This window comes from Melitaea cinxia, chromosome 6 (genome assembly GCF_905220565.1).
Source record: "Melitaea cinxia chromosome 6, ilMelCinx1.1, whole genome shotgun sequence".
NCBI classification, from domain to species: domain Eukaryota; kingdom Metazoa; phylum Arthropoda; class Insecta; order Lepidoptera; family Nymphalidae; genus Melitaea; species Melitaea cinxia.
In genome coordinates, this window is record NC_059399.1 from 9,292,632 (window position 1) to 9,318,525 (window position 25,894).

The window sequence follows — 25,894 nt, forward strand, 5'->3', positions numbered from 1 at the left end:
CAGTTTGTTTATAAATAGTTATCGATAAAAACGGCAAAGGCAAAGAGGAAGAGACAGACATGTGAGATTCTGATTTATTTATAATATAATATTGCGAGCTTAATTTAAAATATACAGTTTTACAATAAAATTGCATTAAATTTAATATAATACAATACTTACGAGTATTAACATATTTTACTAGAATTACTTAGTGTGAATTTCGACCATAATGTTCATATTAATTTTTGCAGGTTTCCTAAAGATCCGAAAGTAAGAGGCGTACATGGATTTTTTTTTTGTAATAACAGACTAACCTGGATGCCCACTACAAAAAGTGCAATAGTGCATTTCTTTCTTAATGAAAAAAGAAAACCCACAAAAATGTATTTGAAATATTTATAGAAAACTAATCAATTTTAAAAACCAGTAATAGAAACAACTGTCACTAGTTTTTACGCTTCAGCCTGTATTATCCCACTACTGGGCATAGGCCTCTTTCCATATATAGGAGAAGGATTAGAGCTTAATCCACCACGCTGCTCCAATGCGGGTTGGCGCATATATTCCCTACTATGAGTAACGATCGCTATCAGGTGTACGTGATAACAACCGGGACCGACGGCTTAACGTGCCCTCCGAGGCACGGTGGGGAGACCCACAAGGACTGCACAAACACCAAGACCACGGCAAACACCTGTATGGCCAATACAAATGTTTGTCATGAGCGGGGATCGAACCCGCAATCGCCAACGCAACAGGCACAATCCATGGCTGTAACCGTTGCGCCAACGCGGCGTCCTAGTTTTTAAAATGATATAAACATTTAGTTTATTTTTGACACAGTAATTTGTTATTGGAGTACATAATAAATAAAGTCCAACTTTATTTAAAAACCTAATTTCCCTAACCTAATAACTTGAATTTATCGATAATGCGTATTGATAGTTGTTACGACCACGGCTGTAAGTAACTTGTCGGACTTCCGCTTAAGGCTGAGTGCTAGTTGCAAGGATTTGATAGTAACCTTGTAATAACTAAGTGTTTTCGTTATTGTTGTTGTGTTTTGTATAGTTACCTTAGTGTCTTTTGTGTTGTGTTGTAGTGTAGTGTTGTCTTGTCTTTTGTATAGTTACCTTTACCTTAGTTGTTTGTTTTATATTATATATTGTGCACGTCATATTGTAACTGTATGTAGTCTTTGTTTTTAAAATGGATACTGATCCGCCGGACCCCAGCGGAGGTTATGTTACTCCTCCACATTTGACCTTAAGTGTAAATGAGAACTCAAATAATCGTCTTAAAAGCCCAAATACGGTATGTCCTGATTCATTTAATACTGCTAAAAAAACAAATAGCTTACATAACCCGGCTTCTTCCGCACAACTAAATAACTTAAGACCAGAATTTGAAAATAAAAAACTTAAATACAACACTGATGCTCGAGCCCCTTATATTGTACACGTCTCAAAACCTGAACCGGAACCTCGGTCTGGCACCACTCTCCATCCAACAGAGTTTGGTCGCTTTCTCTTTAAAAATAATTTGTCAAAAATGTGTTGAAAATGTGTCAATGGATGGCGTAAAAAAGATTGGCCGTAACCAAGTGTCAGTAGAGTTTAAGACAGCAGCTGATGCTAATTCTTTCATTGACTCTTCTGTCCTCTTAAAGGCAGGATTCTCCGCATGCCGTCTTACAGCGTATCTCGCATGGGCTTAGTTAGGAATGTTCCAGTGGAATGGTCACTGGAGGAATTAGTTCAGAATTTAAAAGTTCCAATGGGTTTTGGTGAGGTTGTTCGCGCTCGTAGATTGAACCGTAAATCAGTCTCTGAATCCAAAATGACTGTGTGGATCCCTACATAAACCATAGACATAACTTTTTCTGGTCAAAAACTCCCTCCTTATGTATACGCTTTCTACACTTCTCTTCCGGTTGTAACGTACATCCTCCCCACAATTCAATGTAACAGATGCTGTAGGTTTTGCCACATCAAGACTGTTTGTAGATCATCTCCAAGATGCTTCAAATGCTCTCAATCACATGAAGGTGATTCTTGTGTTTCCCAGAGTCCCACCTGTCTCCATTGTTCCGGGTCCAATCCAGCGAATGATCCTTAGTGCCCTGAAGCTGCTAGACAGAAAGAAATAAAAATTGTTATGTCTCAGGAGAATATCTCCTACCTAGAAGCTTCAGCCAGATTCCCTAAGGTCCGTAGATCATTTATGAATGCTACAATATCTACTCACCCGTCACTCTAATTCCCGTCAAAAAGTGCCTCCATCTTCCACTGTATCCTACAAAAAAACAGTCTTTAAATCTTCTTAATCCTATTTCTTCTCCCTCTCCTGGTTATGATAAACTGGCTCATCAGTCTATTGCTCAAACCCCCTCTACACAGACACAGATTTATATAATTCATTAAATCAAAACATGGCTGCAATAGATTTATTTAACAATTTGAAGCAAAAAAGGAGTAAATATATTTAAAACTATAAACAGATTTTTATTTTCGCATACTCATTTTACCTATATTAAATTAATTGTGTTTAATCCCATTTAATAAAATTTTCAGGGACTTTTTTTAAAAAGTGTCAACACTTCACTCACTCACACATATTTAAAAAAGTGGCTTCACTTTTTTGTTCTAAGTGCGTTATCTATTCTTTTTAATTGATTTATGATTGTAGGCTGTATGGATTATAGTCCTTTGCCTTTCCCTATTGGGGATAAATTTTAAAACAACATATCAACGATATTGTAGAAAAATTGACCGTTGGCTTTGTTTAAACGTAGTTATGGAATCAATGGTTGGAAAAATGCTTTGACCTTAGCGAAGATAACTGGCTTTTAATACTTCCTAACGTGTCCTTAAAAAATGTGGTTAAATTTGAACATTTTGAAATGATAATTATAAAAACTAAATTACTAGACAGATCAAATATTAAGATGCACGATATATATACTTACCAAATGTATAAAACTTAGAGATCCAAAAAAAAATCACTAATGATGATAAAGAATTTTCAGTGAAAAGTACAGTTGAAAATGGCAATATTTACTTAAAAAAGCTTACCAAATACATAAAAAAAATATTTCTTAGTTACTCTCTGTTCCCACCACTTCAGCTTTCACTGAAAGGGTTTTTTTAAGTAATGAATCTAGTGGCGAGAAGAGAGAAATAGAGCGTCAATAAATTTAACTAGAAACGAATTGTTTATTTATATAAATTTAAATGTTGATTGTTAAACGAGTTTGAAACATGTAAACATAACAAAAAATGTTAGCATGTGCTTATGGCACACAAAAATACGTTTTTAAAGCAATAAAAACATAAAATTTGAAAAATAGTTTTTTTTCATCCAAATATTTTTTTTTCCTATCCAAACCATTTTATACGTTTTTTTTTTTGTCAAAAAAAGTTGGCATCCCTACGGGTCGGTGACCGCAGGGCTGGCTTTGTCGCACCGAAGACGCTGCTGCCCGTCTTCGGCCTGTGTATTTCAAAGCCAGCAGTTGGATGGCTATCCCGCCTTCGGCCGGCTTTACAAGTTCCAAGGTGGTAGTGGAACTGTGTTATCTTCTGTGGTTATATTCTTCATTGCCGTAACCACACAGCCAATAAAATTAGTGTCTGTTCGTAATATTAAAATAACCGTTTTTTATTAAATGCATATGCACAATAACATTTTTTACAATTTGTGTGTCTGTCTGTTTGTTCCGGCTAATCTCTGAGGGTTGGACCGATTTTGACTGGACTTTCACTGGCAGGTAGCTGATGTAGTAAGGAGTAACTTAGGCCATTTTTATTTTAGAAATAAATTTATTTTATAACTCTGCGAATTGAACTAACTTTCTGTTAAATTCCACGCAGACGAAGTTACGGGCAGCTAGTAATCTAATATATAAAATTCTCGTGTCGCGGTGTTTGTAGTTAAACTCCTCCGAAACGGCTTTACCAATTCTTATGAAATTTTGTGTGCATATCGGGTAGGTGTGAGAATCGAACATCTATTTTTCATACCCCTAAGTTATAAGGGGGGGTTAAGAGGGTTAATAGAATATTATGAAATTTTGTGTGCGTATCGGGTAGGTTTGAAAATCAGTCAACATCTATTTTTCATTTCTCAAGTTATAAGTAGGGGGGGGGGGATTTACAAGGTTAATAAAATATATAGTAAAAAACGTTTGCGGGGTCAGCTAGTATAACTATAAATTCTGTGTAATGGATTTTATTATAAACTTTTCTGTAAAGAATGTTATTGTAATGTACCTAAGTAGAGAATGCAATCCCGCGGTTCCGCAATTTTCCAGCCTGAATTCGCATAACAATATGTACAGCACGAACAGTGTTGGATTTCGTAGTATAATTATACTATTTGTACCATTATTTCATGACTTGTAGTATAATATGTAGTATCGTAAAGCAAGGATACTACGCCGTCAGTTGTTATCAGGGTTCGCCAAACCGATTCATAAAGGTAACCGTTTGAAACGGTTACCGTATGAATCGGTTACCGATTGAAAAGGTTACCGTTTTATTTCGGTTCCAAAACCGTAATAAAACGGTTACCGATTAAACTGTAATACCGAAATATAACGTTATGTATTTCGGTTTTAAATGATTCGAAGAAGTAACAGAGGGTGACAAAATCTGTGAGCCATCGTTTGAAATGAAGAATCTGCAATGTTCCTTTGCTTTTATTGATAATGCTTGGTTTTTCATAAGACTGGCTTCTTTAACTATGAAAGTAATTAAGTTTTTTGTTTTGAATTATTCGTTATATGCAATGTAAACATTAACGAAAAAGAGATGAAAACTTGCTCGCGCCACGCCTGGGGCCTGTCGTCTATCACGAATAAATAAGTTTTAAGTAAAATCACGCAACACACGGGAGCGAATGAGATAGAGATATGATGTACGTTCGGACCGCAATCCGAGCTAGCGCAGCGCAGCTACAAGAACGGGAATTGCCCGCTTAAACTTACGACGCGAATGTTATGCCTACTACCGGTTTATTTCGATACTGTATTACCGATATGATTCGGTTACCGAATGATTCTCTTACCGTTATTTTGATTCGATAAGTACCGTTTTATAAAGGTAAATAACCCATACCGGAATATCCCTGGTTGTTATTTATTATACAAATCAATACATTTTCGATTACCGCAACTTCCAGCTACGAGCCACTACCATTTACAGCTGTCTGTCTGACATGTGCAGCAAAATACGATTAAATGTAAAAGATAGATAACCTTAAATAATTTATGTAGGTATACTATGAAACCAATTTCAGAAGCAAGTGTCCGAATCTAATATTTTTTTCACACTTAAATTCAAATAATGTAGATTTTAGGCATTATTTCCGATCAAAATATACTATTTGTTTCTTCTAAGTAAAATTCTATTGTTTCATTTACTGACTTAGAAAATAATTTTGTGGACAGATAATTCACAATATTTTAATATTGTACAATGCTGCAAATCTTGCGGATTGGCAAGATTGTCTTTTAGGTGCTGGATTGCATTCCCTAAATGTAAGGTAAGCTTTTACATGATTATGGGATATTTAAAAATGACAGGTAATTATTGATTTTATTTTATTTATGTAGGATCTTATATCTAAATAGAAAATTTTAATAGTGACAAAAAAAATCACATAGCTATTAACTTACTATCGTTTTGTATTTATGGAAGCTATATTACATTAAATTTAAAACTTTACATCATCTTTATAAAACAGATACAGTATTAAATACATGTAGTAATAGTATAAACTAATATTTACAAATCGATGAAACAACTATACATTTTTATTATATTAATAATAATTTAATATATTGGATAAATGGACAGGCAACATTGTTAACATTCATTTCTTTTAAACTTTTTGTTTGACTCAGTCACCACGTCTTCCATTTTATTTAATCTTCTCATTTTGAGAAATGAATTACCATCACTTTCACTAACGTTTTGTCGAATACAGTTCACACTGGATACATTTTGATTATGTACACCATATTTTTTATCACTAAAGTTCTTACTTTTATTTACAATTAAAGTGTTTTGAATGTCTTTAACCAAATCACTAGTGTGCAATTTAATAGGTATAAGAATTTGATTTTCATTGTCACTCTTCTTTACCAATTCTGGTTTTATTTGCATCACAGATCTATTTTCATTATCACTAGAGAGTCGTATAGTCTTTCGCACGTGTATTGTGTCTGATGTGTCAACAAAATTTCGCTTTACTAATATTTCACCGGTTGAGGTTTGTTTTAGAAATGTTATCGTAGGGCCTTCAGATTCTTTCATTTCACATTTTTGAACTTTTAGGTTGGATGTCCCTTTTTCACCATCAGTACTTTCATCTTGTGGCTCTTCTGTTTCAATTAATTTACCTAGAAATAAATTATATTTAATAAACTCAACAAACTCAACAAACAAACTCATTTAACATATGTTTTAGACATACCATTTAATGTAGGGAATGTAATGTCTGGCAAAGTTAAATGCGAATCTGGATTATATTTGTGCATTAAGTTTTTTAATAAATTCGAAATATCCTCTCTTTTCCGTGTTACTGTAATTTCATCAAACCAGTTAGCTAATTGTTTAATTGGCAGTGTGTAATCCAGGACAGGATCCTATAAATAAAAAACAAAGTTAACTACTACCAAAAAACAGTATAATACAAAGAACAAACGAAATACAATGTATAAATAAGAACCTTAAAAAATTGTTCAACATATTGTAACAAATACAGGCCACAGTCGGTAAAGTTATTTTGTTGTGGTATTTTTGGACAGCTTCCCTTTATATTATCCTTATTAAAAACTTTATTTTTTGAGATCTGTAAAACAAAATATTAATACACATAATTTAATATTACCAAGTGTATAATAAATATTTATTTTAGCTAAAACTACATTATTAAAAAAAACTGGAATTTTTTAAAGTAGGTATGTATTTCAACTGATTTTCTAGTGGGTATTCAAAATTAAAACAAAACATTGTTACATATATACATTCCACATAAATAAAATTCTTGTGTCACAATGTTAGTTACAATACCCCTGTGAAACGGCTGGACTGATTTTTATGAAATTTTATGTGCATACCGGGTAGGTCTGAGAATCGCCCAACATCTATTTTTCATACCCCTAAGTAATAAGGGGGGGATTAATAACATATATGGCAAAAAAAAACGTTTGCAGAAAAATGTAATATTTTTTTATTGTAACAGTATTTATGGACAATTTATGCATAAATATACATATTATGTATACGCAGTATCATGTAATTTAATTTTTTACCTTTGCCTGATATTCACAAGTCAAGTAATCACGCAACGTTGCTACAACCCTCGATCGAGAAGCACCAGCTAATGAGTCAAATATGAGAATACAGGGTCTGAAATAAATAAAGAATGCTTAATACATTACATTAATCAAACATTAAAACATTAATTACTATCCACATTTAAATATAAAGCTTTTAATGGTATAGATTAATTTGTAGACTTAGAAATATAAATTTATATAATTTTAATAATATAGGTATGACACATGAATATGGATGGATTTTTATAAATGGATTATATGAAAATAATAATAAAAAGCAACTGAAAATGGTCTTTGACTAAAAATATAAGGCAGAATTACAATTAATGTGGACTCAGTTATAATAACTTACTGCTTAATTGGATCATTTTTTCTAATAACTGGTACTTCAGGCTTCTTTTCAACTTTTTCTACCTCTTCCTCATCTGAATCGCACTGCATGTCTAAATCACTTTCCTGTAAATTAAGATTTATGACATAACTATACTTTGTCGATTCGTTTATTTTCTTTTTGACAATTCAAGAAAATTTGAAATTAGTGACTCCCTCACACATTATCAATTCGATCTGAAATAATAATCGATTTTATTTAAGAAAAATTTTAAATTGCTTTAATGAAATGTTTTTAGTTTAAAAATATTAATTACTAGCCGACCCGTGCCCACTTCGTTGGGCGTTAATATTATTATATTAACCAAATAACATATTTTAAAGAACAAATTTTATAGCGCTTAAATAAATAATATGTTGCTCCCGTGTATTTATTATTTTAAATTACAGAACGAAATAACATACTTTAAAGAACAATTTTTATAGCACTTAAATAAATAATATGTTGCTGCAACGCCATCTATCAAAAATCGAGAAAACGTCGTTGATAAACTAAAATAAGATTAAATTAATAACGTCGAAATACTAATAAATTGTTTTCTAAGTGGCGATAGATGGCGCTAGTTTATTTACCATTTTGATATTATATTTTAATCTTTTTCTTATTTACTGAATTTTTTGTTCAATTACAATAAAATATAGCCTATGTCACTCCTAAATAGTTTAGCTTTCTGTTAGTGAAAGAATTTTCATCAGATCGGATCAGTATTTGCGAAGATTATCCCCACATATAAACAAAGTTATAAACTTTACCTCTTTATAATATTAGTATAGAAGTATAGATTTGTTTTTTAGTTATTTTGTTACTTTATTTCATAATTTTACTTGTTTCATTTGTAGCCAGTTTGTTAGATAAATAAGTAGGTAGGTATGTGAAACTTAAGGGGAAAATCTATAAAACGATCATAAGACCGTAGATGACCGTATAAGATGTCGTAATGTATGGATCAGAATGTTGGGCAACGAAAGTGACGAATGAAAGAAGAGTGCACGCAGCCAAGATGAGAATGCTAAGATGGATGTGTGGAGTGACGAGGAAAGATCGGATTAGAAATTAGTATATAAGGGGAAGTTTGGAAGTAGCACCCGTGACGGAGAAAATGAGGAGCAATAGGTTAGCGTGGTATGGGCATGTAATGAGGAGGGATGAACGCTATGTTGGTAAAAGAATGTTAGAGATGAATGTCGAAGGACGAAAAGACCAAAAAAGCGATGGATAGATGGATGAATTAAGTGAGTGAGTGTGTGTATGTAAGGAGGAGTAAGCGCAAAAGCGACGAATAATAGAGAGGAATGGAAGAGGAAAACATGTTGTACCGATCCTACATAAGTGGGATAAGGGCAGGAAGATGATGATGATGTAGGTATGTGATTTATCCAAGTATATAACTTTTGATATAAATTTGATTTACACTATTAACCACGCATTATAATATTATTAAATTTCAAGATTTCGACTTAAATTGTGGCAAATAATCAATCTTGGAGTCATAGATACTATTTTTATTTCCTTTTTTTATTAAATTTATAGAAACAATAACATAGCCAAGGTAAATCAACAGAGGCAGCTCTACATGCAGTGGTCAGCAAAATAGAAGAGGCCATTGAAAACAAGGCAATGTGTCTTGGCACCTTCATTGACATAGAAGGAGCGTTTGACAAGACCAACTTCACTAGCATCTCGTCGGCCTTGGTTAAGCACGGAGTGCATCCGAAAACGATTGACTGGATAGGTAACATGCTCAGTAAAAGAGTCATCAAACTCACATCATGAGACACAATATGCACTGGTAGCCATAGGATGCCCACAAAAGAGGGGTGCTGTCCCCACTACTGTGGAATATAGTGGTAAATGACCTCATCACCAGACTGAACTAGCACAACTACTTCACGATCGGGTATGCTGATGATATCGCCATTTTAATTAGCGGCAGAGTCAGCAGTACCGTGTGCAATGTCACGCAGCAGGCGCTACAAATTGTGGAGAGATGGTGCATAGACGAACACAGAACACACACATAGAAGAACGAATTGACCATCAATCCTAGAAAGACGGAATAGGTAATGTTCACTAACAAACGACTACTGGGGAACTACACCCCCCCCCCCTAGACTGTTTGGTACGGAACTACAGTTATGCTCGGAGGTAAAGTATCTAGGAATCATTCTGGATAGCAAACTGAACTGGAGTAACCGTCTCAACAGCAAGATTGACAAGGCTACAATAGCCTTCTGGCAGTGCCGCAGAATGATAGGTAAAAGATGTGGTCTATCCCCAAAAATCACTGTGGCTGTACCAGTCCATCATCGGGACCATTATCAGCTATTGTGCAGTGGTTTGGTGGCCGAGAACCAAACTAATCACCGGTGAAGCAAAGTTGCAACGACTTCAAAGGCTGGCTTGCATGGCGACTACGGGCTGCATGCGGACCACTCCAACTGCGGCCCTAGAAGCCCTACTGAACTTGCCGCCGCTGCATCTGTTTATCCAACAGGAGGCGGGAGCGGCTGCGGTAAGACTCAGGAAGCTAAACCTATGGCGGAACGTACACAGGAATACTTGGCAAACTGGCAAACAGGGAACCGTTCATCGAAGCGGTCACCGACAGGATACCCAAACAGTACGTATTCGATAAAAAATACAGAATACAATTACATAAAGACCCAGGGGAAGGCCTCAACCTCAGAGTTAAGAATCTTCACAGATGAATCGAAAACATCAACAGGTTGTTCTGGGGTTTACTCAGAAGACCTGAATATCCACATCTCATCGCCATCGGGAATCCATAATACTGTCTTCCAGGCGGAATGCATGGGAATCATAATGGCAACAACAGCGATCAACTCCAGAGGTACAGGGTTTTCCAATCCGTATACTGTCCGATAGTAGATCGGTTCTGCAAGCCCTGCAGAGCGACATTATGACATCAGGGCTAATATACGAGTGCCATCGAGCTCCGACGAAAATATATATTTTTTATTATATATATATATATATATTTTTTTATGGATAACTTCGACGTTTACGAACCGATTTTGATATATTTTTTTTTTGTTGGAAAAAGAGATATCATAAGTGGTAAAGAAACCAGGATAAAGAAACCAGGATCTGATGATGGGATCCTAGAGAAATCGATGGAAAGCCTCGAAAATCCTTAATAACTTTTTACTGGGTGTACCGATTTTAATGATTTTTAAGTTAATCAAAAGCCGATGTTTATCGTGTGGTTGGTTACATTTAAATTTCATCGAGATCTGATTACAACTTTTGGAGTAATCTTTGATAATGCGTATTTACTTGACTATTTTTTGTTTACCTAGGTTGTATTACTTGTAGATGTTATTCGACATTTTTTTTTTTCGTTTGTCAGCAAACAATTATAATAATTTGTACAGTTATTTTAAGGTTCAAGGTCAGAAAAGATTGATTTTTTTTTCCTAACATTTACCCTCCGTTGGTCGCGTGGGATCTTTGAAAGCCCAGGTGTTACAGAAATGTAAAATGTTAACATTTAAAACCATCTCAGCGATCAATATTTTGGGTACCCTCCTAATTTGGATTATACTTGCTGCGTATACCCATTACCTTCAGTTCGCGCATAAGTGCCGTGAGATACAAACGTGTTTTGTGCGTACGGGCTTTGAAAGACCCCACGCGACTAACCGCGTAAGTAAAATTTAATTAATTTTTTTAGTTTAGATTCCATTTGTAACATATTTTTATGTTTTTTTTTTTTGTTATTTTAAATTTTATTAACTGGTAAAATGGACGAAGAACAACAACGTCGTATATCAAGCTGGTTAGATGATGAAAATAACGATGTTTACGGTGGTAGTAATGATGAAGATGGTGAAGGCGGTATATATCCGGATAAAAGGAGTAAGCATAACACTGATTCCGAGCAGAAATGTGAAGATGAATCTATAGAATAACATGAGGTATATCGGGACTACCTGCTTGAGAATTTGGTGAATTGCGTGAGCATCATCAGGTTCTGGAATCGTAGGACGAACAGCATGTGGTTTTGGAATCGAATAAACAACACATAGATTTGAAAAGTCTTATAGAGATGATGATGAAGAGCCATTGATAAATATATTGTCACAAAACTTTTTCATCGTCAAAAAGAGGGAGAGAAATGGGACTTACATAATTGTGTTTGCTCGCAAACGAAAAAAAAAACCGACTTCAATTACATCGACAAGTAATACAACGTAGATCGACGAAAAAATAGTCAAGCAACTACGCGTTATCAAAGATTACTCAAAAAGTAGTAATAAGATCTCGGTAAAATTTATATGTGACCACATTACAAATATCAGCTTTCGATTAAATTAAAAATTATCAAAATCGGTACACCCAGTAAAAAGTTATTACGGATTTTCGAGAGTTGTCCTCGATTTCTCTGAGATCCCATCATCATATCCTGGTTTCCTTGTCACGGTACCAAACTAGGGATATCCCCTTTCCAACAAAAAAAGAATTATCAAAATCGGTACATCCAGTAGAAAGTTATGCGGTATAATACAACGTAGGTCGACGAAGAAAGCGTCAAGTAAAAACGCATTATTAGATATAACTCGAAAATTAGTTGTTAGATCTCAAATAAATTTAAATGGGACCAATTGGCACACACCACCTTTCGATTAAAACAAAATTTGTCGAAATCGGTCTACCCGGTCAAAAGTTCTGATGTAACATACATAAAAAAAAAAAAAAATACAGTCGAATTGAGAACCTCCTCCTTTTTTGGAAGTCGGTTAAAAATAGCTTGCAAATTGAGGAAGACACCTTTGCATTCATTATCCAAGATCAACAGATCGGAAATTCAAATCTGTTTGCCATTATTGTAAGGGTAACATATGCGCAACACGTATTAAAACGGTATACACCGATTCTCCAAAAAGATGATCGGTAAAAAAATGACTAACTTCAATTGGTAAAAGTTTGTTTTTTTTTTTGTTGGTGTTTTCCAAATTTTACGTAACTGTCTTTATTATTTTAGTGTTATTGTATATAGATTTATTAAAAGGAGAAGTTTCTGCATTTAGTTACATTAAAACATTTTTTTTTTGTGATTGTGATCTCAAGAAGAGAAATTTAGGTTCCTACTTTTAGATTGTAAGTTGAAGGCAGAAATAAAAGAATATTTTTACGTAACTTGTTGTAGTTATATTGTAATTAAGTTAATTACCAATAATTTGCTAATATAGTTAAGAAAATTTAATTGGATAGTTGTTTTTTAGGCTGGTCTTCAGAGACCCCACGCGACTAACCGCGTAAACAAAAAATGCGCGACTGACCGAAGGTTAATAAAAAAAAAAAAATGATCCGCTGATTGCAGATAGAAAAGGGCATAAAAAAATTAAAAGAAAATACCTCTGCTTCTGCTTCATCACGTTCACTAAGATTGTCAGAATCACAGTTTAATGTCAGTTGTTCCTGCTTTGTTAGTGGTGTGATTGTTGTGCTGCCAATCTGCATTGACGATCTGCGTTCTGAAATATACATCATTGTTTATCTGCACAAAATTTTAACGGATACTTCATTAATATGTATAGAAATGTTATATTACCTTTTCTTTTAATCTCCTGTGGAGTAACAGTTCTATTGTCAAGCATACTTCTGCAACCATCTAAACTTGGAAAACAAATAATAGCCACAAACCAATGGCAATTTTCATTAATAGGAACTACAATAAAGTCTTTCTCAAATATGTTAACATTCTTTGTCCATGTTTTCACCCTTGCATGACGTTTTTGGGCTGGTGTCAAACTGGTATCCCATTCGTGAGGATTTGAACTCTTATTTACTTTACTAGGCTTAGTTGTAAGCCTTTTATAAAAAAATGTACTAAAAATATGAGTCTTTTCTCTCTGACTATGGGTTAGAATATCATGAACTAGGTACTTCAAATAAAAATCTATGATGACGTCGTTTAGGAATTGATCTTGAGCTAGGCACATATAATCTTCAGTGTTTATTGGAATTCCACCTTTACCGGGCGGATAAATTAGAATTTGGCGTATTTCTGTTGGATTAGAACTAAAAAAAAAGAAGAAAATGTTTATTGTAATATGTATCACACAAATTTTTTATAGTTAAAATACACAATATTCTTTTTTACCTTTTAGTTCCTGAAGAAATGGAAGCGCTTATTGATCTAGTAGTTGATTTTGGAACATTTTTAGTTTCTGTAGGACACGTTCTCACTAAAATGTCATTGGCTTCTCTTAAGCTTAACTCATCAATAACTTTACCAAATAGGGCTTTTAAAGCATTTTTTGCATCATCTGATATTCCTTCAGGTAATAGTGTTATTCTTTTATATGGATCATCTTTAGCCATTGGGTTGTAGTAAACCCCTGGAAATTTACAAATACTTAAAGAACTTGTTCTTACAGGCACTTAGGCCTAGCAATTATATTTTCTTTAACATAATAATACATTTCAGTTAACACTAGTTGACGACTATTTGCCAGAGCTTGAACTATCCAGCTTCTTACTTTGTACATGCTATTCAATAACATGCATATAGGGGAAATTAAATTAAGTAAGAACCTTAATTGTTTGCAAAGCAGCTTTCCTTTGGTAATAAAATTTTAAAATTACCTACTGATGAAGAAAATATATCTATGACATTTATGAAACAAAATTAGAATTTTAATAAACAAAACCAAAATCATGATTGGCATTGCCCACTACTCTTTACAAGTAAGTAATTAGCTAGACAGCTAAAGTCATAATCAGCACATCTCTAATTACATTAAACACTTACGGTCTTACTTATAAAAATCTCGCTAAGCAATACTTAGCCACTGCTTAGTTAAACCGCTCTTAAACTATTAATCCATGTTTAACTTTTGTTTACTTATAAACGTTGATTAACTGTTACTTATTTAAGAAACGAACAGAGTTTTATTGTGATTATTGTATTCTAATTAAATTGTCATCTATACAACTAAATAAAATTGGTGTGGCTGTTTGTAATATTAAAATAACCGCTTTTTTATTCATATGTATGCATACACGGTACATATACCAAAATAACATTTTTTATAATTTTCTTCTCCTCAAAATCAGCTACTATCTATCTTGCTTAAATCAGCTACGTCATTTTGGAAATTACGAAGATCTTCCAATCCATCCATGATTTAAGCACAAATATAATATTTTTTTCTAACAAACAAACGCAATTAAGTAGATCAGACGTCACAATAGAACAGCTGATGTATGTGAAATCCGCCATCTTGCCGCTTAGCGAGAGTTAAACTATGTCTTGGCAGTGACAACTTTTTAACGCTAAATAGTGTTTATAAGTGAGGTTTTTGCTAATCCATTGTTAAGCAATTGATTAAATATTAAGAAACGTTTAAAGTAAGACCGTTAATTTATATAGGAACTTAGACAATAAGCCATTAAAATTAATCTTGTACAAAAAGTACCTGATGCTTCTTCCATATCCAATGCTCTGCTTATAAACATGCCAGTCTTTTGCATTGTATATAAAAAAATAACAGGAAGCCCCTTTCCAAAGTGTACTAAAATTCTTACAACTTCTTTCAATGGTATCTGCAGCGCAACATCTCTTGACTCATATTTTAATGAAGGAGCAACAATTTTAATACCTTTTGCTGATATGTGAACCTTAAATATAAAAACGAAATTAAGTATTCTGAATAGCTTAAATATCAAGACATTATTGTTGTTTTACTACTTAACATACCTTTTCTTTAGGGGTGTATCTATAGGAACCTATCCTAATTGTTCGACAATTAAGCAAGGCCTCAACACCTAAGCTCTGTAAAAATTCTTCTCTGCTTTCATCTAAAAGACAAATCTCAATTAAATATATTTATAAAGAAACCACTATAATTATATCATCATCATTATGTATAGAAATCAAAATATAAAATTTAAGATAGAAAACAATATTAAGCAAACACTCAAAACATGAACAAAATACTAAATCACATTAATTGGCCTCTTTTTATCAAAACAGCTATAACTTCTAGATTTTAAACATAAAGTTTACACTACATTATTTGTATGAATTTTGCAAAGAACACTAGAACTATTAAAAACTAATAAGTTGTTTTATATTTGTCCATGCTGGTGATATATTAATAAAGGAAGATCCTGAGAAATTTGAGTAAAACGCTAAGAAATAGGATGTAATAAGTAGGAAGTGAGGTTATGGTAAAAGTACATATATTCATAATTAAGTAATCTATTTATTTAATCCTAAATATTGTTGATTAAATTAAACAGTATGTTAAAGTTTCTCATAAAAATTGTCCTGGTTTCTTTGGAATTGAAAATATTAAAGTATAATAGAATAACGAAAATAAACTATAAAGTAACTAAGATAACCTTATTAATTTTATAATTATTATTATACCATTTGCCTCGATATATAAATTTCAGAATGTATTATTTTGTGGAGAAATTTTTAGCCAACTTAAGTCGTCATAGTGTTTATTGATTGAGCTTTGAAATTGGTAGAAGCACTTATCACTTAAACAACGTTAAAAGAAGCCACACGACATCTAATTATAGTTGTAAAAACAATACTTTTACCTTTTATAGTCGAAATACTATTGTTTAGAGACATTTTTAAACATTTATTACAAAACAATTACGAAGCGCACCGTACATTAAATTTGACCATGACAGCTACCGAGAATGGCGACTACAAATGGCGGATAGTGATGTATACAATTCAAGTAGTGAGTCGTATCGATTTTTATTCGAGTGATAACTTTTCATCATTCAATTTTTAATTTCACTTCAAAGCAACTCTATTTTAGTTTATAGTTTAAATAATACTTTAAAATCTTAAATTTATTTGTTTAAAAATTTTACTTATAATAATAGGATACTCGTATATCGAATACAAATAAATATTATCATTATCATTATTAACAACTAAATTGATAAAATGTGCGTGCCGATAAAACTTAAAAAGGAGTCCCGGCACGATAAAGGGACTTATATAGTGTTATAGCCCTTTATCCCCCCTCGAACAAGAAAGTTCCCGTCTTAACCTAAAAGGTGTTTTTAAAGACATAAGGGCTTTTCCAACCCTTTAACTTGGAAATTCAGTGTAGTGGCGCTATCTGTTGTCGAGTATTTGAACTTCATACAGAACAACGATTATTTGGGTTGCATTTTGAAAGGCACTGCGAGCAATTGCAGTATGTGTAGTAATGGCGCGAAATTTAAAATTCCAAATTTGAAAAATTTATATATAAATATATATATATATAAATTTTTATACCCCGGACAATAAAATGATAAATGGTGTTTATAAACAAGTAGTGTAAATAATGAGAAAATGTTTTCAATATTTTTATTTCTACTTTTTACGTCATAGTTTATTTTTTTCTTTCAACTACCACGTAATCTCATATCAACTCCCGAGCGAAGCCGGGTATCATAGCTAGTAATATATATAGTGCAGTGATCCCAAACGTATGATAATTATTGTACATGTACGATAGTTCAAGCCTACGTACGATGTACGGTCCGTACCCTAGGATCGTACGCGATTTGTACGATAATTCTGTCTGTCCTACCGAAATACTAAAACGCAACGATTTCTCTACAAATTATGAATTTGGAGCAACGACCTTTTTTTGGTCAACTGAAAATCAATTCCTTTGAATTCAGTTAATATAACTCCTATCCCTACGAGCTCTTGTCACCTTACTCACTACAGGAACATAACACTGCTTGAAAAGTATTATTTAGCTATAGTGATCTAATACACTTAAAGTATAGAGAATAATCACAATACATAATAGGAAAAACCACACATGAAATTTATAGTATATTTCTCAACCAACATATACGGTCGACGACGACAGAGTACAAAACTTATGAGATCGTGACCTGGGAAGTATCAAGTCTTTAGATATTTGGTAACTTCCTCTTCTTCGTTAATCTATTGCTTAAAAATTGAATTGGTTGTAGTCCGGCCGCTGAATACGAAGAATTTCATACACCGACCCCTCATCTTTTGTCTTTGTCGCTCGCGTATAAGCACATGCCGTTGCGCTCACACAGGTGCAGTGACCGCCGTGCTCACAGATTGTCAATCTTTTGTTCATAGACATCACAAGTTAAAAGTAAAAAGTAAATTTAAAAAAGGTTTAATTTGAATGCAATAAAAGGAAAAAAATAATTTTTACTTTAAAACTTTTATTACCTACTTATAAAATCATTACATAATTTATGTGATATAAAAACTTGTGGCGCGATTTGAGTACTCGTATTACCTTAGTTCAAAAATTTTAATAGTCAAAATCTATGTTGGATTTAGAATGACGTCATAAAGTGACATGGGTTAGACATAGTTACATGCATTGTCATCCAAATTGAACTGTTGGGATGCGCTCGTGTTTAGTTTTTGTCGGAGACGAGATCCCGAGTCTAGTCGATGCATGTCTGAACGAGTAAAGGACATGTCAGGACAATTCAAGTAATGTAAGGAAAGTGATTAGCCGCTTTAATAAGTTTACTCTCTTACATTTTGCAAACGAGTGAGAGACACAAAAACATTGTAAAATTCTTGTAAATAATTACGTAACTTGAAAATGTAAATTTTTGTTTATAGGGATATTATTTTGAAATTAGTCTTAAAAGAAAGGTCTTGACTCAAAACTATTTTACAAAAAGTTCACGTCAATAGGGCTTATAGGTTTTTAGATATTCACGGAAATATAATAAATTAATAGAATGAATGTAACACCTATAATTAAGATAACGCTTAGCCATTAAGATCTTTTGTTTATGATTATAACTGTCTATTGTCAGTACTATCTTGTTGGTGTTAAATAAAAAAAAAAATATATTAAATGCGAATGTGTTTATTGGTTTCTTTATATAAAAATGTTGAGAGCCACTGGCAGTAGGCAAAAAGGTCATTGTATGCAATTCTTCGTGCTCCGCGTCCGTACTATAGTTTGAAGTTGAACATAATATAGGGTTTTGCGCAGACGTTCTAATAGATCGAACGGTGTAGCGGATTGACAGGGTGAAATTACCTATTATATTTGAGTGTATAGTGTAGGAGGTTCTAACCTCCGTTGAATATATCTTTGTTTTTGATTATAATTTTGTTTTCTTTTTGTATATTTTATTTATATTTTTCTTTTCTTTTTGTTTTTTTTTTTTATTTTTATTTTTTTGACATTTATTCTTGGTTCTATTAAAAATTTTATTACTATTTTTTTTTATTTATAAAACTATTAATACTGAGATTATTTTAAGTTTTAGGCTTTTGTAAGGAAATTACGTATTTATTTAATAGTAATAAAGTAAAAGAAACATAAGTGGATTGATAGGGGAACGAATTAAACATTAAAAAAATTTTTTTTCTTTACTTTAGTCTTTTGTTCTTTCTTTAAGATTTGACCCTTATCCATTATTTCAATAGTTACACCGTTGCCTCTCTGATTTTGAATTTTGGTAATCTTTGTTCATTAACAACTTAGTAAATTTTAAAAATGCAACACAATGGCCCGCCAGCTTGAAAGCCAACTCCAGGTCGCACTCCAACAGCTGAACGTGTACAAAAAGCAGTGTGAGCAATTGGTGAAAGAGAGAGAGAGGATAGTGAATTAGAAATTATAGAAATAGTCAAGAAAAACAGTTCTATCAAAAATGAAACGGTAGAATGTAGCGCAGCTCCGGGAGATTCGTGAGGAACGTGACCGCCTTAAACGGTAATCCAGGGAATTCGACAAGTGCTATGATGAGTACGGCAATAATTTAAAAACTATAGCCCTGCTCCGTTCACAACTCGCGAGTGCCCTGGAGCGTGTAGAACATTTAGAACAAGAGGCCTTTCAGGCCAGATCGCAATGTACGCAAATTTTTTCTCCTAGTTACTAAATGTATCCGGTACTCTTTCTGCGTCATCTCAGCCCGTCACCATTGACTTAACAGGTGATGAATCAACAGTATGTGGTACGCCGTCGAGAGTCAACCTCGGTAGCAAGAATAAAATTAAAAAATATCTATAGTTGAATAAATTCATTAGATAATTAGATTCATAGACCAAAAAATTAGTAAAAAACCACAATATTGTAAAAACTCATTTACACTTAAGTAAAAAACATAAATTATTTATTAATGAATGTGAAAAATCTAGGCAAACCTATGAATCTGACATCAATGCATTAAATTTAAAAATTAGCAATTTAAATCATATATAATGTCTTCGTGAATTAGAAGTTTATGTATATTATTATACTCCTTAGTTGTTCTAACACCACAAATATGTGCATTTTTTATATGTTTTCCCGCCTTATGTATTTTCCGGATAACAAAATAATTCAAAATTAAAATTTCAAGTGCGTTTTTTATTTTTATAATAATTTAAACTTGACACTGGCAGAATGTCGCTAATGGCGATCGTATGCCAAAAATAAAAGAAGAAGAAGAAGAACCATAGCGAAATGACTGAAAAATACATCTCTGCTAGAAGGGAGATTAGTGAACATGAATCGGCTTTGGATGAACTCATACAACTATCTAAATATAATGAAGATCGCTTCAATTCTCTAGTAAAGCATGAATATCAATGCTCAAACACAGTTCATACAGAGCCTTCGTGTGAAATAAGAAAAGGAAATGATGTCAGCTCCGTAGTTACTACGCCTGTACCCTAAAGTATTGATGTATAGCAATGAACTAGGTAAAAATATGGGTATAAGGTTGAAGGTTGAACCATGTAAATAGTAAGTGCAATTAGCACTTTTTGTATGCCAGGTGCCACAGCAGGTGAAATAATGGATAAGGTACTAAACTGTACGTTTGAACCCTCCACTACCTTAATATTACTATTCGGTAGAAGAGGGAACTTAAAACAACAGCAGTTATCCTTTTACTTAGATAAATTATATAGACTTAACGTAACAAAGATTATTTTTTTTACATTCCCCTATATTAAGGGTAACTGCATTGAAAATAAAATCAGACATAAATTAAATCTTTTGTTATATAATAATATTGGAAATCATAATGTGACATTGAATAGTAATATTCAAAAGAATTTTAAATTAATTCACATTAATTCAGTATTCAAAAATGACTCCTTTTGGATGAAACAGGATAGATTTACTCTAATTATTTTTATAAACAGATAGCATGTTTGCTATCATATCATTTACTTTGTGACATTAATATTAATTAACCAGCTGCTTCTATTGAGCAGTCAAACACATTGACATATTCTAGTAGTACGTTTAGTACTTTTTTTAGTAATAATAATTTAAATTAAATAAGCAGACAACAGAGGCAAAAATCTCTTGCTATCAATTGAATGTAAATAGTCATATACTAAGCGATCAATATTTATGTAACAAGTATTGTTTAAATTTGGTGCATCAAAACATACAGGGCCTTTTGGATAAGGAACTTGAATTAGAACTTTTCTTAAATAAATATAATATTAATATAATTTGTATTCCTGAAGACTGGCTTAAAGAATACCAGGTTCTTTTTAACTTTGATAAGCACCAAGTTGCCAGTTCGTTCTGTAGGAAGACAGCCATATATGGTGGCTTATTAATCACAGTAAATAAAAACCTAAAATTTAAGGTACGTAGAGATATTGTAAGCCTTTCCATTGAACAAACTATAGAGATAGCCTGTATCGAGCTAGCGCAATGTATAATAGTCAGTATCTATAGACCACCCAGTGCATGTTACGAACAATTTGAAGCAGTATTAGAATAATTGTTAACAAAGCTAACTGTTAAACGTAACAAAGATATTATAGTGTGTGGTGACTTAATATCAATTTATTGGTTGATACTTTACTCAGTAAAAGATTTTTATCGTTGTTCAAATGTTGTGATCTTACCAACCTCTTCCTGGAACCTACTTGAATAACTAACTCTACAGCCACATGCATTGATAACATTTTTACAGATGGGACTTGGTACAATTGTTGATATCATAGCACCCCACTTAGTGATTATATTTAATGAATGTATTATAAGTGGCGAGTTTCCTGATCTTATAAAGCATAGTAAAGTTATACCTTTGTTCAAGTCCGGTTGTCATACAGATCCAACAAATTACAGGCCCATTTCTAATCTACCTGCCTGTAGTAAAATATTTGAAAAAGTGATTCTTGGTCAGCTTTTAAACCATTTCACAACAAATAATCTTTTACATAACAAGCAGTTCGGTTTCACTAAAGAACGCTCAACAACTGATGCTGGTGTCGAGCTTTTTACTTCGATAGTCAATGCTCATAGTCAATGTGTATTTTGTGATTTATCTATGGCATTTGACTGTGTTCATCATTACATATTAATCAGGAAACTCAGTCACTATGGCATTAAAAATACCGCACTCAAACTTCTGAGTTCTTATCTTAGTGATAGAACTCCGAGGGTTGAGGTAAATGGTACGAAGTCGTCTGGGTCTCAAATACAGATGGGGGTCCCACAAGGCTCAATTTTTGGTCTATTTTTGTTCTTAATATACATAAACGACCTACCGTATTTAGTAGAGCATGAGATTGTATTGTTTGCTGATGATACTTCATTAATATTTAAATTACGTTGACAAGAAACCAACTATGACGATGTAAAGAATGCTCTCTCTGAACTGGTGCACTGGTTTAGCGTGAATAATTTACTTCTCAATAGTAAAAAAACTAATTGTATCAAATTTTCTGGTCCAAATGTAAAACAAATTGATACGCATCCAAAACTCAATGGTGATAAATTTAACTTAGTTAACTCAACCGTTTTTCAAGGAATCACCATTGATTCTAAGTTGCAGTGGGGACCCCATATCTGTCAATTGACAGATAGACTGAGTACTGCAGCGTACGCGGTTAAAAGGATAAGGTTATTAACAGATGTCGATACAGCTAGATTAGTTTACTTCAGCTACTTCCATAGTATAATGACCTATGGCATTTCCTATGGGGAAATGCGGCTGATATTAATGTTATTTTTATTCTGCAGAAAAGGGCTATCCGTTATATTTACAAAATGGGACGTAAAGAATCTCTGAAAGAGATCAACATCGTGATCTTTGCAATCGCAGTATATTTATGAAAATATAATGTACATACGGAAAAATAGGCATTTATTTGTTAGTCGTAGTGATCAACATGCCTCATATGATGTAACACTCAGGAACGACCACAAATTAATATTTCCTAAATGCCGCCTCAGGAAAAAAAGTAGTTCCTTTAAAGGAATGTCTATCTTATCAATAAGATTCCGGCTGCGCTTCAATCTCTGCCTTTACTGAAGTTTAAAAAAATTACTAAGCGAACTTTATGTAGTAAAGCCTATTATATATTTATGTATTAAAGGCATGGGATTGAATAAAGCTTGACCAGGCTATGTCTTTGATCTCAATCTGTAAATAGATATAGTTAAAATTTTGTGAGCAGGTGACATGTGGTGGTTTCGACGCACACGATTGGCTGTCTCGTGTTTGTCCTGATCATTTTATGGTCATACTGTTACTTTTTGTCTTGTACATGACTTTAAATTTTTAAAAGAGTACCGAGAGTTTTTTCCTCCGGGTTTTTTTCTCTCGCCCTACACTAGGGACATTAGTTTATCTTATTTATTGTAATATTTAATAAAGCCGAGGACATAATAGGAAGGTAATGTCTACCGAGACATTAGAAATTTAAATTAACTTACTATTTTGATTATTTCGACTAAGTTAAGGTTGCACATAACACTGGGTTACACGTAAGTTTGTAATGTACCCAATATTAGGATATAAATTTTTATTTTGTCTGATTTTTTTGCTGCCTTAACTTTCTTTTATTATTGTCGTTTTTTTTTTTAATTTATTTGTATTATTTTTTTCTATAAATGACATTATTTTGACTTTCGTTAAGTGTGTACATCAACTTATGACGAAATAAATGTTTTCATTTCATTTCATTACAAACATCTGCTCTTGTACGTCCTAAGGTTGGCTGGTAGAAAATACTTTTAGCATTAGCCCGCTTTTTGTACAATTCTTTAATGTATTGTGCAATAAAGTATTAATAACTAAATAAAAAATAGTTGTCTGTTTCCAAGATCAGCAATGCTTGTGTTAAAAGTAACAGCCTTCTGATATAGTTCCTAATTTTATTCTGATAAACATGTATCTAAACAAATAATTATATTATACCCAGACTTGGGGCAGGGATTAAACCAATAACCCCGGGGTTGAATTAATATTAGCACTTACCTTCCATGTAATCACTGATTCCACTGTCAGGGGTGCCACCTTCAATCTCACTCAATGAGGGTTCTTTCGTATTTATTGACTGTTCATGCTATTGAAAAAAGTAGTAAGTCAGTATTTAATTGTTCTTCTGCTTTATATATTACGACGCGTTGGCGCAACGTTTGTTGCTATTGCGTTGGCGGTTGCAGATTCGATCCTCGCACATGACAAACATTTGTATTGGCCAGATGTTTGCTGTGGTCTGGGTGTTTGTGCAGTCCTTGTGGATCACCCCACTGTGCCTCGGAGAGCTCGTTAAGCCGTCGGTCACGGTTGTTATCATATACACCTGATAGTGATTGTTACTCATAGTAGGGAATATATCTGCCATACGGGTTGGAGCAGCGTGGTGGATTAAGCTCTGATCCTGCCTTACATGGGGAAAAAAGCCTATGCCCAGCAGTGGGATATTACAGCTGAAGCGAGCGATTATATATTATACTACAAATTCAAAAAGATTATCCACAATTCAAATAATTAATAATAATTTGAGCAACAGATTTGTTGATTAAAATATAAACATTTTAATTATTGAAATATTTCATTTTTTAAATTTATACATCAGTAGGGTTATTACTTCAACATAAACTTTAGAATTATATTATTTTGATACTTCACACAATATTAAATCTGTGCCCCCTATGATAAGTGGATTAAGCCGAGTCCATATTGTTTTGGTGATATGATTATGGTTATTATCAGAAAATAAATGATTTTTTGGCCAAACTTACTTTTATTCTATCTGCTATAGTTACGGATATAATTTTTGTACAGTGATATAACTTTTTGTTAAAAATTCGTCAATACTGATATCTATAGGTCTACCAGGATCTGATGGAAAATTAAAAAAAAAATATTGCGATTTTCATATGGCAACAAACAAAATGTCATCTGTCAACTGAAATTTCGAGGAATTATTTTTCGTTTGGCCTCAAATTTCCTTTAAAAAGTGGTGAAAATGTCGAAAAAACCCCTTCGATCGCAAGCAAGAATTCAATGAAGAAGTTTTCAATGTTTATCAAAGAATACTTGATGAACAAGGTGCAGAACAAACACAATCATCGATATTGAGCCGTGTGCAAGCGTTGACTGGTTAGTAGGAATGACACTCTCGATACTTTGGTTTATTGCATTTTTCGTGTGTATTATATATGTATACTAAACTTTGGTTTATTTCAGGGGTTTCTAATACTACCATAAGACGAATTGTTGCTGAAGGCAGATCTAACAAAGGCGTATTTAGTACGCCCGGTAAAAAGAGGAAAGGTGGCAAAAAAAAATAAACTTGGATAGTTTTGATTTAGAATTGATTAGAAACAAGATAAATGAGTTTTACACTTGTACGAAAAGAAATACCCACTGTCATGAAATTGCTACAAATTCTTCGGGAGGAAATCGATTTCAATGGAGGAAGAGAATCATTAAGGTAACAAAAATGAACTTCATTTTCTCTGAGTTTGAATATAATCCAAAAACATAGTAATCTAAAAAAACAATTTTATTTTGTCTTCAGACTTATGACATTGACTGAAAGACATTGAAAGACACAAAAAGGACTATTTTAATGGAGCGACATGACATAAAGATACACAGATTCAAGTATTTGGAGCGTATGCAAAAGAATCGAGAAGCCGACGATAAGCTAGATGTGGTTTATTTAGATGAAACCTACATACACGGTTCATGTTAAATGAACAAATGCTGGCAAAATAAAGATGTTGCAGGCCCATCTAAAAGTATTTCGGCAGGGCCTAGATGGATCATTGTACATGCTGGAGGAGAAAATGGTTTTGTGCCAAACTGTTGTTTGGTGTATAGATCGAAGAGTACATCTGCTGATTATCACCATGATATGAATAAAGATAATTTTACAAAATGGGTTACGGAGAAGTTGATTCCTAATC

The 25,894-nt window shown here is 33.0% G+C and overlaps 1 protein-coding gene across 1 annotated transcript in view; it reads right to left on the bottom strand.

Annotated features, from left to right (window-relative positions):
- Window positions 1–5,648: 5,648 nt before the first annotated feature.
- LOC123654566 overlaps window positions 5,649–25,894 on the bottom strand; it is a 41,634-nt gene continuing 21,388 nt past the window's right edge. The window contains exons 17-27 of the mRNA XM_045590465.1: window positions 23,952–24,039; window positions 15,445–15,545; window positions 15,164–15,365; window positions 13,846–14,083; window positions 13,294–13,763; window positions 13,098–13,216; window positions 7,680–7,783; window positions 7,301–7,397; window positions 6,715–6,837; window positions 6,460–6,631; window positions 5,649–6,385 (exon numbers count right to left, since the gene is read on the bottom strand). Of these exons, the coding sequence (XP_045446421.1) occupies window positions 5,850–6,385; window positions 6,460–6,631; window positions 6,715–6,837; window positions 7,301–7,397; window positions 7,680–7,783; window positions 13,098–13,216; window positions 13,294–13,763; window positions 13,846–14,083; window positions 15,164–15,365; window positions 15,445–15,545; window positions 23,952–24,039 (2,250 nt within the window). The 3' untranslated portion in view covers window positions 5,649–5,849. The remainder of the gene's footprint in view (window positions 6,386–6,459; window positions 6,632–6,714; window positions 6,838–7,300; window positions 7,398–7,679; window positions 7,784–13,097; window positions 13,217–13,293; window positions 13,764–13,845; window positions 14,084–15,163; window positions 15,366–15,444; window positions 15,546–23,951; window positions 24,040–25,894) is intronic.